General features: G+C 38.1%; 1 protein-coding gene across 1 annotated transcript in view; it reads left to right on the top strand.

The window, feature by feature from the left end:
• The window catches only part of OSBPL11 (oxysterol binding protein like 11), a 91,884-nt gene extending 73,100 nt beyond the window's left edge, over positions 1 to 18,784 (top strand). Inside the window, exons 11-13 of the mRNA XM_027536631.1 lie at positions 3,357 to 3,539; positions 10,533 to 10,686; positions 17,097 to 18,784. Coding sequence (XP_027392432.1) covers positions 3,357 to 3,539; positions 10,533 to 10,686; positions 17,097 to 17,162 — 403 coding nt within the window. The 3' untranslated portion in view covers positions 17,163 to 18,784. The remainder of the gene's footprint in view (positions 1 to 3,356; positions 3,540 to 10,532; positions 10,687 to 17,096) is intronic.
• Positions 18,785 to 20,247: the final 1,463 nt, after the last annotated feature.

Raw genomic sequence — 20,247 nt, 5'->3', positions numbered from 1 at the left:
TCTAAAGGATGTTGGCAATTTAATCTCTGGTCCTGCTGCCTTTTCTAAATCCAGCGTGTACATCTGGAAGTTCTCTGTTTATGTACTGTTGAAGCCTTGAAGAATTTTGAGCGTTACTTTGCTGGCATGTGAAATGAGCGCAATTGTATTGTAGTTTGAACATTCTTTGGCATTGCCCATCTTTGGGATTGGAATGAAAACTGACCGTTTGCAGTCCTGTTGCCAGCAAATTTGGAAAACTCACAGTGGTACTCAATATATCAAGAAGCTTAGACATTCTAGTATTAGAATTCAGGACCCTATCTTTGGAAAGCATTTGTAAGGCTTTTAGAAAAAACTCATGTATAACAGACAGTTAAAAATAACATCTGTTATTATAATAAACATGGTGATGGAAAAGGATGAGTATTCTCATGTAGTGGCATTAAGTAACGTGATAGGACAGTGTGTCCTGTAGTTGTTCTGCATAAAATATAATTATCTTTCATGTGGTGTTTCTTATATACCTATCAATAAAACCCAAAGCTGAAATCTTAACTTTCAGTCTTTAAATAAAAGCTTCCTGTATGAAGCCAAGTTAATATATCCAGTGATTTTCTAGTATTCTATGGGCTTCCCAGTTGGCGCTAGTGATAAAGAACCCACCTGCCAGTGTAGGAGACATAAGAGACAGATTCAATCCCTGGGTTGGGAAGATTCCCTGGAGGAGGGCATGGCAACCCACTCCAGTATTCTTGCCTGGAGAATCCCCTGGACAGAGGAGCCTGGCAGGCTGACGTCCATAGAGCTGCACAGAGTAGGGCACAACTGAAGCGACTTAGCACGTGTGTATGCATGGCCTATCTCTAGCATGGGCAGTTCTTGTTCCCTGCCCCATTTCTTGTCATGATGATCTTGCTATGTAACTGCAGTAAGGAGCAAAAATTCCATGTAACCCAGCATGCTTGTTACTTCTCAAGTGGAAAGGCTTGTGACAGAGGTAATAACTTGAGAGATTGTGGCAATAAAAGAAAGATCAAGTGAGAAATGGATTATTATCCCTAAGTTTGCAGAATATAGTTTTGAGTGTGTCTGGTTATAAGATGGAAGAGGTAAGTGTTTAGTGCCATTTCTTTATATCCTGTTTGGTTAGATATACATTTTCAAGGAAGGAAACAATGTTGGCAGATAGGATCAGAGAAGAAACATGGATGTCACAAAAATCAGGGAAAACCCCTTAGCAGCATAGTTATTTAAGTTCATATGCTTTGAATTATAACCCAGAGTTCCCACTTCTGCTGTAATCTAGCAGACTTAGTGTTCTTTGTGTCTGCTGCTGCTGCTGCTGCTGCTAAGTCGCTTCAGTCGTATCCGACTCTGTGCAACCCCATAGACTGCAGCCCACCAGGCTCCCCCGTCCCTGGGATTCTCCAGGCAATAACACTGGAGTGGGTTGCCATTTCCTTCTCCAATGCATGAAAGTGAAAAGTGAAAGTGAAGTCGCTCAGTCATGTCCGACTCTTAGCAACCCCATAGATGGTAGCCCACCAGGCTCCTCCGTCCATGGGATTTTCCAGGCAAGAATGCTGGAGTGGGGTGCCAGTGCCTTCTCCATCTTTGTGTCTAATTAGCTACAGTTATGCCTAGGTATTTATTTTTTTCTAACTTTTGATTTTTGATGTTTGGTCTGCTCTTGGATTCTAAACCCTAGTACACCTTCATCTCTAAGATCTGGTTCATTTGCTTATTGGCTCCTGTGCTGTTGTTGATGTTGTTGACGTTTAGTCACTGAGTCAGGTCTCATCCTTTTGCCCCGCCATGAACCCCATGGAGCCTGCCAGGCTCCTCTCCATGAGATTTACCAGGTGACAATGCTGGAGTGGGTTGCCATTTCCTTCTCCAGGGGATCTTCCTGACCCAGAGATCGACCCAGTGTCTTATGCACCGCAAGCAGGTACTTTACGACTGAGCCACCAGATAGCCCATTGGCTCCTATACCTCTGCCTTGAGTTTTGAATTTGTAGGCCATTCACTTCTCCTGATTAAAAGCTTTGGATTCCTTAAATTCAACATATCCTTCTGGTTCCCAGGCCCTTGACTTATATCTGACAAATGCTACTTCGGGTTCCTGAGCTGTCACCTGAACATGGGCTTGGGTCCTTTGGATTCCCTTTTGAATCCAGATAAACCATAATCCCTGGTACACTGACCAGACCCTAATATTTGCTCACTATTCTTTGAGTTCTTAATCTTTGTCTAGTCTTACCCTGTTGTTTGTGTCCAACAGTGAACATAGAGTACTTCATTAAAAATAATTAGACCTGTTTTCTATTCCAACCTTCATTTGAGCTGCATCCTATCTGTCTGTTGATAAACCAGCCAGATAATCCTTCATTAAACTTTCAACAGTAGTGCTTGAGCACTCTCAGAGTTTTGTGTTGCTGGCAATAATTTTTGTATGCCAGTGCTCTTTTTAAGAGAATTATAAAATTTTTAATATATCTTATTTTTTCTATCTCTTATTATCTGGTTTCTGTATTTAACTTAAAATTAAGCTTATGTGATTTTATACAGAATTTATGTATTCAGAATTTCAAATTTTCTAAACTTTTTTTTTAATTTAAAAATTATTTATTCATTGATTTATTTTTGGATGCACTGGGTCTTCATTGCTTTGTGTGGGTTTTTTCCTAGTTGCAACAAGTTGGGGCTACTCTTCGTTGTAGTGCATAGTCTTCTCATTTCAGGGTCTTCTCTTGTTGCAGAGCACAGGCTCTAGGGCCCATAGGTTTTAGCAGTTGTGGTGCGCAAGGTTAGTCACTCTGTGATATGTGAGATCTTCCTGGGCCAGAGACTGAAGCCATGTCTCCTGCATCAGCAGGCAGATTTTTATCCACTGCACCACCAGAGAAATCTAGGGACTTTAATTTTTTAAATAAATAGGACTAGTTCTTTTTTAAAAAATGTTGAATAAGCTATAGTGTTGTAACATTTTTTTTAACCCTGCCCCTAGTGTTTTAACATTTTTGACTGTAATAAAAAAAAGTTAATATTTTTCATATTCCTACTTAGTTTTAATGTTATAATAGTTGTTTGTAGCAGAAATTAAAATATCATACTTTGTGATCATTTATGGTAAGTCTAGTTTAATTCCCAGTATTCTTTCTAAAATTAAGTTAATATTATTTGAAAAAATTATCTTAGAAACTATCATGGATTTACAAAGACCCTGACTTTGGCACTGACAAATTGAAGCGAGTTGTGTAACTATTTTAAGCAGAATTCACAAAGTACATTCTTGGGGTTTTAAAATCCCTAAGAAACAAGCACAGTATTACTTACTAAAGCTTTTTTTTTATTTTCCTGCCTGCTTCTAGGGTTACAGGTGAAGTAAAGCACAACATCACCAACACTGTTGTATGCAGAGTGCAGGGGGAATGGAACAGCGTTCTTGAGTTTGCTTACAGCAGTGGAGAGACAAAATACGTGGACTTGACTAAGTTGGCAGTGACGAAGAAAAGAGTAAGACCTTTGGAGAAGCAGGATCCATTTGAATCCAGGTGTGTCATCCTTGCATCCATCAGGAAAGAGTCAGAAAGTCTAGATCTTAATTTAAGCCTTTTCACTAATTTCTAACCCTTGGCAAGTCACTTCACCACTTTAGATAAGCTTCCTCATCTCTAAATTGAAAGTATTGGTCTGATCTCATGGTTGTAAACACTGTACCAGCTATGACATTATGTGTACATAATCACATTTTAGTAAAAATAAAACATTTGTAAACTGGACAAAAGTACTAACTTTTAGCAGTTAAAGGATCACTATCTTTGTCATACAAACTCTTACAAATTATTAATAAAAAGAGAGGTACCCTAATAGGAAAATGGGCAAAGGCATAAAGAGGTAGTTCACAAAAATAGAAGAAAACAATACCCACTAAGAAAATGGAAAGTTGTTCATTATAATTAGAATTCAAAGAAATACAAATTAACAGAAAGACAAAAAATTTTTTTTAAATAGTATCTTTTTTGGGAAAAAGTGAATAGACATTTTCATATTGTTGGTTAGAGAGGTAAACTGATACAACCTTCCTAGAAGGTATTTTGGAAATATATGTCATAGGCCTTTAAAAGTAAATGAAATGGGGGACTTCCCTGGTGGTCCAGTGACTCCATGCTCCAAATGCAGGGGCCTGGGTTCAGTCCCCAGTCAGGGAACTAGATCCCTCATGCCACAACAAAGATCAAAGATCCAATGTACTGCGACGAAGACCCATCACACCAACTAAGTAAATGAATAAAAATAAATATTAAGAAAAAAGATAATGAAATGGAGCTTCCCTGGTTGCTCAATGGCAAAGAATCCTCGTGCCAATGCAGGAGATAATGGGTTCAGTCCCTGGTCTGGGAAGATCTCACATGCTGCAGAGCAACTAAGCCCATAGGCCACAACTATTGAGTCTGTACTGTAGAGCCCAGGAGCCACAAATACTGAAGCCCATGTGCTCTAGAGCCCATACTCCACAACAAGAGAAGCCACGGCAATGAGAAGCCCAAGCACCGCAACTAGAGAGTAGCACTCGCTTGCCGCACCTAGAGAAAAGCCCATGCAGCGATTAAATAATTTTTCTAAAAAGTAAATAAAGTAGCTCTATATGTGATAATAAGGTAGTCTCCAGAATGTATTGGCAGTAGTTGCTTCCAGAGAGGAATACTGGGGTCTAGGCTTTCCAGGTGGTGCAATGGTAAAGAATCTGCCTGCCAATGAAGGAGACGCAGGAGATGTGGATTTGATCCTTGGGTCAGGAAGATTCCCTTGAAGAGGAAATGGCAACCCAATCCAGTATTCTTGCCTGGAAAATTCCATGGACAAAGGAGACAGGTGGGCTGCAGTCCCTGGGGTCACAAAGAGTCAGACACAACTGAGCCACTTATTCATCTCTCTGATAAGAAACAGACTTACTCTTCACAGAATGCCCTTTTGTACTGTTTAAATTTTATATCACATGTAAGTATTACTGTGTCAAATATAAGGAAGCATTAACCATCTTAAATGAAGTCGCTCAGTCGTGTCCGACTCTTAGCGACCCCATGGACTACAGCCTACCAGGCTCCGCCGTCCATGGGATTTTCCAGGCAAGAGTACTGGAGTGGGGTGCCATTGCCTTCTCCAAAGATCACATAAATGGAACCAAACCATTTATAAGCAGATGTTTAGTACCCATTATGCAAAAACTCAGGTTGGTTCAAAAAATAAAACAGTAGTGATTGAAAAAAAAATTCTTATTTAGGATTATTTAGGATTTATTTAGGAGCATGCATCAAGGTTTGGTTTGTGGACCCCTGGGGCCCTTGATATTTGTACCAGGTGTTTACAAGTTGAGAAAGCTTTCTTAATAATGCTAAAATATTATTTGCCTTTTTCACTCTGTTGGCACTTGCATTGGTGGTACAAAAGCAGTGGTGGGTAGCACTGCTGGGCCTTAGCACCGTTCAAGGCAGTGGCATCAAACTGTAAAAGTAATGGTGGTATTCCTTGCTGCCCTGCAGTTTTTTTTCTTTTCTACGTTGCAGTTTTTTCAAAGCCATTTTCTTTTAAAAATGTCCTTGAAAAGCAGTACAGATTATTAGTTTTGTTAGATCTGGAACATTCATTACCTACCTTTTTAAAAAATATTCTTCATGACACATTTGGAGTATACATAAAGCACTTGTGGGAGATTATTAAGTACACTGATTATCTGAAGGAAGAGAACTTGTGCAACTGATGGAGTTCCAACCAAACTACCCTTTCTTGAAGCACCATTTTTACTTAGATGATTGACAGACAGATTAAGACTATTATAATTTTAATATTGGGAAGACATTTTTCTTGTAAATGAATGTTGTAAACATGGCATTTAAAGGAAAACAATTGGCAATATTTTTTTTTTTGCTAATAATAAAATTTAAATGGAAACAACCTAACCATTCATTGACAGATAAATGGATAAGCAAGTTGTGATGTGTATTTATAATGAAATATTATTAAGAAGGAAAGGAACCCCACCATTTGTGATAACATGGACGGACCTTGAGGGCATTATATGAAGTGTCAGAGAAAGAGCAAATACTCTGTGGTCTCACTTATACAATTGTTAGTATTTTTTTTTGTATTGTATGATAATACTCCCAGTATTTTTATAATTGGGAGTATTATTCAACCATAAAAAGAATGAAATCTTGCCATTTGAGACAACATGAGTGGATCTTGAGAACATTATGCCAAGTGAAATGTCAAATATGTAAAGACAAATACTGTATGATATTACTTATATATGGAATCTTAAAAAAAAGCTCACAGATACAGAAAACAGAGATTGGCATTATTGCCAAAATGCCAGAGGTGGGCACCTGGGCAGTGAGAAATGAATGAAGTAGGTCAAAAGGTACAAATTTCCAGTTTTAAAATAAATGTGATGAGGACATAATGTACAGCATAGTGGCTATAGTTAATACTGTACTGGATAATTGAAAGTTGCTAAGAAAGTAGTTCTTAAAAGTCTTCATCACAAGAAGAAAATGTTTTTGGTAATTATGTATGGTGATGGAGGTTGACTAGACTTATTGTGGTGAACATTTCGTAGTAATACAAATACTAAATTACTATGTTGTATACCTGAAACTAACACGGTGTTATATATCAACCATATATTTCAACAAAACTTTTTTAAAAAAATTATTAGAAAGGAAGCCAGATTGTCGTTACCAGAAATGTGGGGTAGGGAGTTAAGGAATTGGATGAAAGTAGTCAAAACATACAAACCTCCAGTTATAAGATAAACAAGTACTGGGGATGTAACGTACCTCATGATGATTGTAGTTAACACTGCTGTTTGGTATATTTGAAATTGGTTGAGAGAATCGATCCTAAGAGTTCTCATCTCAAGAAAGAAAAAAAATTTTTTCTGTTTCTCTGATTTTGTGTCTATATGAGAGGATGAATCTTAACTTATTGTGGTAATCATTTCACAATATATGTAAATCACATCATTATGCTGTACTCCTGAAACTTATACAGATCTGTATGTCGATTGTATCTTAGTAAAACTTGAGGGAAAAAATGAAGCTTTTAAAGGCAAATATCAAAATTTTAGAAAACTTTTATCTGTCGCAATGAATTGAAAGCTTCCCTAGTAAAGAGTTTTCTGATGAAATTAGTGATGAAACTAATGAAGGTGATTTTTTAAAATATGACATAATAAAATATGTCAACATCTGGAAGATAATTTTTTTCAGATGATCACTGCATGATAATTATAAAATTATGCATGGATAAAAATTCCATTCAAGATACAAATTAAACCAATGGATTTTCATGTATCAGAGTATGAAAAATTCATTGACATTTTTCAGTTTCCACATTGCAGCTAATCTTTTAAGAACTACCACTTTCTGAGTTTTAATATAATAACAAAGAATTGAGTTATTTGAAATAGCTATTAAAATACCCTTCCCGTTACTAACTATATATCTTTGTGAGGCCATATTTTCTTTATATACTTTAACTGAAACAATATATATCACAATAGATTGAATGTAGAAGCAGATATGAGAATCTGGCTGTTATTGAACCAGGTGTTTAAGAGATTCTCTATGCTAAACTTGTATTACAGATTTTTTTGTCTGCATTCCTGGGGGTTATTGGTTTTTTGTTTTCTTTGGGAGAAAAATTTTAACCACAAATTTAATATCTTTAGTACCTAGGGCTACTGAGGTTATCTGCTTCTTCTTGAGCAAACTTTGGTAGTTTTTATATTTGAAAGACTTGGTTCAATTTTTCAAATTTATTGATATGTATTTTATAATATTTGCTTATTTTTTAATGTTTGTAGGCTCTATCGTGATGATGTCACACTCATTCTTTGTATTCATGATTCTTTTCTTGATCAATGTGATTAAAGGTTCATTAATTTTACTCAAAGAACTAGTTTTTGGTTTCATTGATTTCTCTCTATATTTCTGTTTTCTTTTTCATTGATTTCTGCTCTTATTTCCTTTTTTCTCCTTATTTTATGCATCGTTTGCTCTAACTTTTTATAGTTTCTTAAAATAGAAGTTAGGTAAAGGTCAGCAAACTTCTTTTGTTAAAGGCTCAGTTCAGTTCAGTCGCTCAGTTGTGTCCACCTCTTTGCGACCCTATGGACTGCAGCATACCAGGCTTCCCTGTCCATCACCAACTCCTGGAGCTTGCTCAAATTCAGTTCCATTGAGTCGGTGACACCATCCAACCATCACATCCTCTGTTGTCCCCTTCTCCTCCTACCTTCAGTCTTTCCCAGCATCAGGCTCTTTTCCAATGAGTCAGTTCTTTGCATTGGGTGGCCAAAGTACTGCAGCTTCAACTTCAGCATCAGTCCTTCCAATGAATATTCAGGATTGATTTCTTTTAGGATTGACTGGTTTGATCTCAGAATGAATATCTTAAGCTTGATGGACTAGATAGTCTCTACCACAGCTCAGTTCAGCCATTGTAGCATGAAAATAGCCATAGACAAAAACAGATAGATGTTGCTATATTAAAACAAAAGTCTGCTTACAAAAATGAGCATTAGACCATAGTTTACTCCTGGTTTGGCTTCCGGGATAGCTCAAATGGCACCCCACTTCAGTACTCTTGCTTGGAAAATCCCATGGACGGAGGAGCCTGGTGGGCTGTAGTCCATGGGGTCGAGAAGAGTTGGACACGACTGAGCGAATTCTCTTTCACTTTTCACTTTCATGCATTGGAGAAGGAAATGGCAACCCATTTCCAGTGTTCTTGCCTGGAGAATCCCAGGGACGGAGGAGCCTGGTGGGCTGCCGTCTATGGGGTCGCACAGAGTTGGACACGACTGATGCGACTTAGCAGCAGCAGCAGCATAATGTGAAGTCTTTTTAGAAAACAACTTTGAAGTAAGAATCCCAGGGGCAGGGGAGCCTGGTGGACTGCCGTCTATGGGGTCGCACAGAGTCAGACACGACTGAAGTGACTTAGCATAGCATAGCTCAAATGGTAAAGAATCTGCCTGCAATGTGGGAGACCTGGGTTTGATCCCTGGTTTGGGAAGATCGCCCGGAGAAGGGCATGGCAACCCACTCTAGTATTCTTGCCTGGAGAATCCCATGGACAGAGGACCCTGGTGGGCTACAATCCATGGGGTCACAGAGAGATAGGACTGAAGCGACTTAGCATGGACACACCACTGTGAATATTCTTGTGCAAATATTTTTGTGGACATGTTTTCATATCTCTTGCGTAAAACACCTCAGAGTGGAATTGCTGGTTTGTGTGGGTTTTATGTCCAACTTTTCACATAACTGCCTGTTTTTCAAAATGGCTGCACCATTTTACATTTCTGCCGGGAACATATGAAGGTTCCAGTTCTCATCCTCATCAACATTTGTTATTGCCTGTCTTATTTAATATACCCATTCAAGCTGGTCTGAAATAGTATCTCACTGTGATTTTAATTTGTATTTCCTTAATGGCTAATGATGTTGAACATGTCTTTATGTGCTAGTTAGCCATTTGTATATCTTCTTTGTTGAAATGTGTACTTATAAATTTTGCCCATTTTTTAAATTGAACTGTTTGTCGTCTTATTGTGTTATAGGAGTTCTTTATAAATTCTGGACACAATTCCTTTGTTGGGTATGTGTTTTGTAAATATTGTCTCCTCATCTATTGTTCGTCTTTTCATTTTCTTAATGGTGTTTTTTTCAGTAATAAGTTTTTATTTTGATGAGGTGAGACTATCAATGTTTTCTTTTATAGATTATGGTTTTGGTGTTGTAGCTAAGAAATCTTTGCCTAACCCAAAGTCTCAAAGATTTTCTCTTATATCTTCTTCTTAGTTTTATTGTGACATGAGAGTCTAAGGTCACATTTTTGTACGTGGATATCCAGTTTTTTCAGCACCATTTGTTGAACAGACTATACTTTCCCCAAGAATTGTCTTGGCAGTTTTCTTTTGCTTGAAGTCTGTTGAGCTTCCCCTTCCCTGTGCTGTGCCTGCAAATGCTCTCTAACTAGTCAGTTGGAGTGCTCGTAGGGTTCCCCTCATTAGTTTGCCTGCTCTCAGGAATCACTGTCCTGTGCTGCCTTTTGTTCAATATCTGAAAACCATTGTTTCAATATATTTTTGTCTAGTTTCCTAGCTGATTAAAAGTGGGAGGGTAAATATGGTGCCCCTTATTTCATCATGTCCAGAAGCAGAAATGGTGTCTTCTGTTTCAGCTTTTTAAATATTTATTTCTCTTTTTGCTTCTTATTTCCTAAATTTCTTTAAAATAAAATCTTGGTTATATAACTTGGGAAAAAATACATTATTTTTAATTTAAAAAGAAGCAGAAACAGCAGCATCTTGGACATTAACATCAGCAACATAGTATGTATTCTTATAACTCGTGTGAAATTATAGATATGATTCAGGAAATGTAATTTATGAAAATTACTGTTAATTTTGCAGGTATCCATTCTTTTTTTTTTTTTTTTGAAGAATGTTTGTAAAGCATGTGGTTTTCTAATTTCAGGCGATTGTGGAAAAATGTGACAGACTCTCTGAGGGACTCGGAAATCGATAAAGCCACAGAGCATAAACGTACCCTGGAAGAACGCCAGAGAACTGAAGAAAGGCATCGAACTGAAACAGGCACACCTTGGAAAACCAAATATTTTATTAAAGAGGTATATGTCCTATATGCCTTCAGACTAAAACTCATTATCTACATAATGAGAACTTTAACTTAGGAGGCTTTTTTGGCTTATTAACAGGTACATATCTTTGTTTCTAAAAATAGTCCAGCTTAACCATGAGCTTTTTTGTGACCTTTTTACAATTTGTCAGAATAGTTTACCAGCAGTTCTGAAGTAGATTTAGGGATTTAAATTTGCCACAAAATACTAAGATTAATCTTTAATCTTAATAATGAATACACAGTTAAAAGTTTGTTGCCATTGTACCACAACAGTGAAATTTTTTCACTTCTAAAGATCACATTTTAAGGGATACATGAAAAAATTAGCCACACAGAGGATAGTGAAGGGGCTAAAATCTTTACAGTGCTTAAGGATAAAAGAATGAAATGGTGAGTGTTTAGACTGAAAACAGAAAATTGGGGCCGTTTATTATAGCTTTCTTCAAATATATATAGGCTTTCACATAGAAGTTTTTTGTCAACTTGGATAGCAGACTTGAGCCAGGCCTAGATCTAGGAGCTTAACATAAGAAAGAATTGTTTATCAATAAAAATATCCAATAATAACAAGTGTACATTTTATAGTAATGTGTTCCCATCACTAAGCTCATATAAGAGACCAGAGCTTATATAGAAGAGTTTAATTCACTGGTTTTGCAGTTAAGTCTAAATGATTTCTGAAGTCTTTTCTAAATTTAAAGGTTTTGTTTTGTTTATTACTGTTTGGTAGAACTCAGAGTAAGGTGAATAATGGACCAGAGCCAATGCCAAAAAAAAGTTTTCTTGTCCGTAGCCAAGTCTAAGGAAACTCATTGAATTTCAATTGGTCTGTCAGGAGAAAATCTGGAAAAATAATTTGAATATGAATTTTTCATAGCTATTACTCTTAAAAGCACATCATTCATTATAGTAATTTCATTGCTTTAATTTTTCTCATCAAAGTTTGGATATCTGATATAAATACCAGCTGTTTTCATGGATAGGAATTGAAGGGAAAGTCCTTTTCATCTATTTTTATATGAAAAGATAAAACCATTGTAATTACTCTGCAAGATTGAAGTTTGGTAACCTTGGATTTTTTTCATTTCAAGCTCACTAAGAAAGCAGATATACCAAACACAGGAAAAATTTTCTAAGGGAAGATTTCTATAAATCATTAAAAATGAACTCTATTGGCTAAGAGCAAGACACTGTAATGATAAAAGATGCAACCAAATTTAAGACAGGCCTCCTGTATCTTTCAACTAACATGACATGGAAACATGCTACTTCTTATTCATTCTTTATTTGACAGATTATTATTAAGAGCCTACCACTTAATACCATTATTATATTTTATGATGTTGAATAGACAGATGTAGAAAGTGGTAGCAAGATATGGCAATTGTCCAGTAAAATAGTGATTTTCTTTCCACCTAAGTAATCTTAACCAGCTGCTTGATGGAACAGTAAATTGGAGATGCTGACTCACATTTGGGCCCCTTCAGGTGGTAAGATGTAAGATGACTTTCTAAATGGTGTGCCATGGCAGGGTGCTACAAAATAGATACGTAAGATTTTATGACAAATATTGATTGCCTAAACTCATGGAGAAGAGAAGTGAAAGGCAAAGGAGAAAAGGAAAGATATACCCACCTGAATGAAGAGTTCCAAAGAATAGCAAGGAGAGATGAGATAAAACCTTCCTTAGTGATCAATGCAAAGAAATAGAGGAAAACAATAGAATGGGAAAGACTAGAGAACTCTTCAAGAAAATTAGAGATACCAAGGGAACATTTCATGCAAAGATGGGCACAGTAAAGGACAGAAATGGTATGGACCTAGCAGAAGTAGAAGATATTAAGAAGAGGTGGCAAGAATACACAGAAGAACTAAACAAAAAAATCTTCATGACCCAGATGATCACGATGGTGTGATCACTCACCTAGAGCCAGACATCCTGGAATGTGAAGTCAAGTGGGCCTTAGAAAGCATCACTACGAACAAAGCTAGTGGAGGTGATGGAATTCCAGTTGAGCTCTTTCAGATCCTAAGAGATGATCCTGTCAAAGTGCTGCACTCAATATGTCAGCAAATTTGGAAAACTCAGCAGTGGCCACAGGACTGGAAAAGGTCAGTTTTCATTCCAATCCCAAAGAAAGCCAATACCAAACAATGTTCAAACTACCACACAATTGCACTCCTCTCACACACTAGCAAAGTAATGCTCAAAATTCTCCAAGCCAGGCCTCAACAGTACGTGAACCGTGAACTTCCAGATGTTCAAGCTGGTTTTAGAAAAGGCAAAGGAACCAGAGATCAAATTGCCAACATCCATTGGATCATCGAAAAAACAAGAGAGTTCCAGAAAAACATCTGCTTTATTGACTATGCCAAAGCCTTTGACTGTGTGGATTACAACAAACTGTGGAAAATTCTTAAAGAGAGAGGAATACCGACCACCTGACCTGCCTCCTAGAAATCTGTATTCAGGTTAAGAAGCAACAGTTAGAACCGGACATGGAATGACAGACTGGTTCCAAATAGGGAAAGGAGTACGTCAAGGCTGTATATTGTCACCATGCTTATTTAATTTATATGCAGAGTACATCATGAGAAATGCTGGACTGGATGAAGCACAAGCTGGAATCCAGATTGCTGGGAGAAATACAAATAACCACAGATAAGCAGATGACACCACCACTATAAAGAAAACTGAGCACCAAAGAATTGATGCTTTTAAACTGTGGTGTTGGAGAAGACTCTTGAGAATCCCTTGGACTGCAAGGAGATCCAACCAGTCCATCCTAAAGGAAATCAGTTCTGAATATTCATTGGAAGGACTGATGCTGAAGCTGAAACTCCAATACTTTGGCCACCTGATGCAAAGAACTGACTCATTTGAAAAGACCCTGATGCTGGGAAAGATTGAAGGTGGGAGGAGAAGGGGACGACACAGGATGAGATGGTTGGGTGGCATCACTGACTCAATGGACATGAGTTTGAGTAAACTCTGAAAGTTGGTGATGGACAGGGAGATCCAGCGGGCTGTGGTTCATGGGGTTGCAAAGAGTCAGACACAACTGAGCAACTGAACTGAACTGAAGCTCATGGAATAGTCAAGTCACATCCTGTGTATGACAGGACCATGGCTTGTGCTGTGAGAAGCACTGCAGAGTATAAATGAGGCCGATGAGCTAGCTGAAGCTGGTACCCCAAGGTTCATAACAACTTTGGAGCTCTTGCCATCAGGTATGGCTCTTTGCTAAGAAAAATCATATTACTGATAAGTCTGTTTTGTCTTCCTGTGGTCCTAAACAGAACGCTAGATACATAGTAGTTGTTTCATCCATATTGTTATGAGTAACAAGAGCCTTTTCATTTGTTTTGTACTTTCATTATTGCTGTCAGACCAATTACAGACCAGTTTGAAATTGGCTTTAGATGGAGTATGGAATAGAGTCTCTTGGTATAGAACAAGGAGAGAGAGTAATCTGAGAAAGTATAGGTGAACTTAAGTGTTTCTAGAATCATTTGGTAATACCCACCCTTTTTTCCTAACCATTTTTCATTGACATTTAGTTTATTAGATCTTCTTTGCCTTTGTTCAGTCGCTTAGTCATGTCCACCTCTTTGTGACCCTATGGATTGCAGTACGCAAGGCTTCCCCATCCTTTACTATCTCTTGGAGCTTGCTCAAATTCATGTCCATTGAATCAGTGATGCCATCCAACCATCTCGTCCTCTGTTGTCCCCTTCTTCCTGCCCTCAGTCTTTCCCAGCATCAGGGTGTTTTCTAATGAGTCAGCTCTTCACAACAGGTGGCCAAAGTATTGGAGCTTCAGCTTTAGCATCAGTCCTTCCAATGAATATTCCGGGTTGATTTGCTTCAGGATTGACTGGTTTGATCTCCTTGCAATCCAAGGGACTCTCAAGAGTCTTCTCCAGCACAACAGTTCGAAAGCATCAATTCTTTGGTGCTCAGCCTTCTTTTATGGTCCAACTCTCATATCTGTACATGACTACTGGAAAAACCATAGCTTTGACTCTATGGACCTTTGTCGGCCAAGTGATGTCTCTGCTTTTTTTTTTGCTTTTTTTCCCCAACTCTTTGCAGTGCCATGGAGTATAGCCCATTATGCTCCTCTGTCCATGGGATTCTCCAGCCGAGAATACTGGAGTGGGTTGCCATTCCCTTCTGCAGGGATGTCTCTGCTTTTTAATACGCTGTCTAGGTTTGTCATAGCTTTTCTTCCAAGGAGCAAGCATCTTTTTATTTCGTGGCAGCAGTCACTGTCTGCGGTGATTTTCGAGCCCAAGAAAATAAATTAGATCTTCTGTTTCCTCCCTTTTGTGATTATACACATCCATCAGAATCTGTATCCTCTTAAATGGATGTTTAAAATTTCTTAAGATGTGTATAAATGCAAACAGGAAGGCTTTTACAGAATAGTGGGCCATATTGGAGTCAGATGTGCTAAGTTTCCACTCCAGCTCATACCTTGGATAGTTTATTTACCATTTCTCACTTCAGTTTCCTCACCTGTAAAATGTAGGTAGGTGCTAAACTTCTGTGGTGGCTCAGTGGTAAAGAATCCACCTGCCAATGCAGGAGACACAGGTTCTATCTCTCATCTGGAAGATCGCACATGTCACAGAGCAGCTAAGCCCGTGCACCACAACTATTGAGCCTGTGCTCTAGAGCCTGGGAGCCACAACAATGGAGCCCATGGTGGGTGCCACAACTGCTGAAGCCCACGCACCCTAGACCCCAAATGCCACAACAAGAGAAGCCACCACAGTGAGAAGCCTGGGCACCACAACTGGAGAAAAGCCTTTGCAGCAACAAAGATCTGTCACAGCCAAAAATAAAAATAGATAAATAAAATTATTATTTTTAAGTGTAAGTAGATATACAAAAGTGGTACTGGAAAGAACTCTGTCCCTTCCTGGGTGAATTTGGGCTGTTCATTTCACTTCTCAGAGCCTCCATTTTCTCTTTGAAATGAGATGGTCAGATGGCACAGGTTAACTTGTAAACCTAGCATTCTGTAATGTGATTAAATGACATGTCAGAGTATTGCAATAGAGGAGGAAGATTGAATTCAACACTGAATATGGGGCTAAGTAGGAGTTATACCCAGCATGTACGATGAGGGAGTGGATGGAAAATTACCAAGAGACCTTGGTCACGTGTCAGTGATGGTGGATGAGGGAGGCTGTGATTAGATCAAAGGTGGGAGGAGAGGAGTTTCATTGGATATCAAAGATGAGAGGATTCTTGATAAACTGGTTCATTGGGATTTTTTTTTTGGCTAAAACAGAGCTCAGCAGGCCTAGAAGGCTGAGGCAAAACTGGAGACTAAGGAGTCTTAACTTGAGAGTCTTGTCACTATGAGCCACATAATTGCTGACCATAAGTTATTTTTGGGACAGGGTATTGTAAATATATATATTTTTTAATTTAATGCAAATATATTGAAGTCGATATAGGGATTATGGACAGAGGTTCAAATCTGACTTACCTAACCTCATTGCCAGAGAAGGCAATGGCACCCCACTCCAGTACTCTTGCCTGGAAAATCCCATGGGTGGAGGAGCCTGGTGGGCTGCAGTCCATGGGGTCGCTGAGGGTCGGGCATGACTGAGCGACTTCACTTTCACTTTTCACTTTCATGCACTGGAGAAGGAAATGGCACCCCACTCCAGTACTCTTGCCTGGAGAATCCCAGGGACGGGGGAGCCTTGTGGGCTGCCATCTGTGGGGTTGCACAGAGTCAGACACGACTGAAGTGACTTAGCAGCAGCAGCAGCAACCTCATTGCAGAAACACTAAATTTCAGTCTTAGCTACTGTGACCTCAGCTCTGCTTTTACCCCAGTATGCTGTTTCACGCATTCTTGATGGCACTTTTTTCCTCACTTGGTCTTCTCTTGTCTTTAGTAAACTCTTTGACTGACTTTATCTCCTTTTGGTAACCTCCTGTTCACAGGAACCAGGGAAAGCTAAGGGGTAGAGTCAGGAAAGAACTAGAAAACAATACTCAGCTACTAGAATGCCATTTGCCATGTAGAGAACAGCTGGTACCTTGGTGACTGTTTTTCGTGTTCCACCTGCTGCCTGTCACTCCGTGGGTGAGGCTGTCTGAAGCATCTTGGCAAAAGTAGCAGAATTGCTACAGATGACTTCCACGTGGAGCACAAACTAGGTCTTCCCAGACCAGAACTTCTCACCTAATCCTAGCTAAACCACACATACTTTCTGATGTCTTAAACAAAAGAGATCTTTTCTTTAAAAACTTTTGTGTTTAAATGTGAAAATAGAATTCCATTTCAGTAAAAGCATGGCATCTAGTTTTGGTTACTGATTCTGAAAATACTAGAGGAATGGTTCTTTAATTTGTTTTTCTGCTTGTTTCAGGGAGATGGCTGGGTTTATCACAAACCCCTTTGGAAAATAATTCCAACAACACAACCAGCAGAGTGACATATACTATCTAAGACTCAACTAAATGAACTTCTCTGTTTACCCTAAACCCTCCCAGTATGGAGTCATTGCACTGAGTGACCTGCTTCTTGATTGCACAGACTGAAGCTAATCACACACGAATGTACCGATAGGGCACCGTAGAGCTGCAGCACGACCAAAGTGTTGAAGAAGCACGGTGGACTTCTCACCAAGCTGTTCATGTGATATGAGCAATATCATCTGAAAACCTTTCACCTGAATTATTAGATGATTAATCTCTTACCCAGTTTCTGCTCCAGATTGAATCCCCTGTTTTTGCATGGGGGCAGCAGATAAACACAACAGTGAGAACTCAGTGATTTTAATTTCTTTATAGTGAAAATTGAAGTCTCTTTTAGAGTTTGTGCTTTGCTTTCTGTTAGTAGCTGAAGTATTCGCTACTCTTACAACAAACCAAGAGGAGGAAGAAGATGACCCAGAAGTGGCTTCAGCCATTGTGCCTGAAATCAGTGTTAAAAAAAAATCAACCAGGTTGTCATAACAAGGCATTCTGTTCCTTCAAAGAGACTGTGTGCCTGTGTCTGAGGAACTTATCCATTATCCACCTCTGTTGGAACTCTCTTTTAAAAAGTATATTTATAAATTGATTAGAATTATAACCATGGAGAATTTTTTCTTCTGAGCATTTTAATATACTTGAAAACAACACTGACTTGAAAAATTTCAGAACATTTTTCAATACCTAGTTTTATTAAATATTATACTTGAGAGACAATTTTTTAAAATGTGTTCATGTCAATATGATGAGATTTTGGCCTTTCTCAAGAACTGAGGCATTAAAGAACATAGCAAATATTTAAAAATAAAACTGTTACTGTTTTCCTTATCTTTTTTTCATTTGTAGATTAATATCCAGTATTATGTGCTATCCCTCTGGATAAGTATGCTTTATTTTACCTCCGTTCACTCAAAATTTAAAACAACTATTCCTATTTGTCAGTAATTCAGAATTTTAATATGTGACTAAGTGCATGTATGGTATGGTTTTGCTTTCTTTTCAAGGAAACTAAAATGCTGAAGAAAGAGTATGAAATAAAAAAGATACCAGGAAAAAAGGTATCAGGAAGTTGTATTCAGGTACAAATCTTTTTTTTTTTTTTAAGTATTTTATTGAGGTTAAAGAATTACTGACAAAAGAATAGTGCTAATTATGGCTTTCATCATTCATTCAAGTATTTATTGAGCACCTGCTTATGGTACTCAACACTTGTTTTACTGCAAGCTACCTTAATTTTTCAAGAGTGGTGCCTTACTCTGTTTCTCCTGATGTGGTCTTCCAATCAGTGTGTGTAACATATAGCTATTATTCATCAGCCATTGTAGGTAGCTGTATCTGTTGCATCAACATAAGATGTTTAAGCTTTGTGCGCTGATAAATTGTGTTTTATTGAAGGGGGTTAATAGAATGAAAACAGCAAAATAATTTTTTCAACAAATTGTAAGTTGTAAGAAAATAATTGGTTTATGTACAACCATTTTAATGATTCCCTTGTTCATTTTTGCTGTGAAATGCACTGAAAAAAATCTCAAAATGAATTATAGTTCATGTGTTGGAAAGATTAAAAAATAATAAAACTGGACAACAGTGATGCCTTTGTCTATTTTATGAGTGGAGAGAAATAGAAAGTTGAAGTTATTGCTCTATTCATTTGAGAAGGGCATTTATTTTATTTTTTTACATGAAACTTTTAGTATTTTATTCATTTTTCATAGTTCTACAGTATTAGTAAAAATAATGGTCATTATAAATAAGTATAAAATGGAAGTTGATGAAAAACTAACCCAAGTTGATGAAAAAATAACCCAAGTCTTCCTTGACTCCCACCCTCCCCCAAAGAAACTAGCTGCTGCTGCTAAGTCACTTCAGTCATGTCAGACTCTGTGCGACCCCATAGACGGGCTGCCCCACCCCTGGGATTCTCCAGGCAAGAACACTGGAGTGGGTGGCCATTTCCTTCTCCAATGCATGAAAGTGGAAAGTGAAAGTGAAGTCACTCAGTCGTGTCCGACTCTTAGCGACCCCATGGACTGCAGCCTATCAGGCTCCTCCATCCATGGGATTTTCCAGGCAAGAGTACTGGAGTGGAGTGCCATTGCCTTCTCCGAAGAAACTAGCTAGTATATGGCAAATATCCTTTTCACATGTTATTTCTAGGCATGTATTCACTTTGTGGTGGTAGATGGTTTAGTCACTAAGTTGTGTCTGATTCTTGCAACGCCACGGACTGTAGCCTGCCAGGCTCCTCTGTCCATGGTGTTTTCCAGGCAAGCTTACTGGGGTGGGTTGCCATTTCCTTCTGCATCTTTTATTTTTTTTATTGGAATTAGTTGTTTTACAATGTGCTGTACAGCAAAATGAGTCAGCTGTACATATATATATATATATATATATGTACACATACGTATATTTGTGTATATGTGTACATATATATATCCTCTCTTTTGGATTTGAGAATGATGTGTACTTTTTAAAAAATTATTTATTTATTTTTGTCTATCCTGGATCTTCATTGCTGGGTGGGTTTTTGTCTGGCTGCAGAGAGCAGGGGCTACTCTCTAGTTGCGGTTTGCAGTGGCCTCTCATTGTAGAGCATGGGCTTCAGGGTGTACAGGCTTCAGTAGTGGCTCAGTAGTTGCGGCTGCCGGGCTCGAATGCAGGCTCAGCAGTTGTGCCACAGGAGCTTAGTTGCTCCACGGTGTGTGGGATCTTCCCAAATCAGGGATTGAACCCACATCTCCTACACTGGCAGGTAGATTCTTTACCACTGAGCCACCAAGGAAGCCCAGGACATTGATTTTAAATCCTTACCTTCAGGAATCTTTTGGGAAGATAAGGGAGTAAACTTAGTTGTGTGTTTTTTTTTTAATGAAATATTTTAATTTTACTACTTAAGTAAATTGGAATAGAAGTTTTTATTTTGTTCTTTGAACCATTTGAATGCTCATTTATTTCTTTGAATTTTTGAACCATTTTAAGAATTACTGAAATAGGATTTTTTAAATTCTTGCTAAAAATACATTTAAAGTAATTGAAATCTCCCCA

The sequence above is a fragment of the Bos indicus x Bos taurus genome, chromosome 1 (assembly GCF_003369695.1).
Source record: "Bos indicus x Bos taurus breed Angus x Brahman F1 hybrid chromosome 1, Bos_hybrid_MaternalHap_v2.0, whole genome shotgun sequence".
NCBI lineage: Eukaryota > Metazoa > Chordata > Mammalia > Artiodactyla > Bovidae > Bos > Bos indicus x Bos taurus.
The sequence above is the reverse complement of the archived record's forward strand: the minus strand, read 5'-3'. Positions and strand labels throughout refer to the sequence as shown.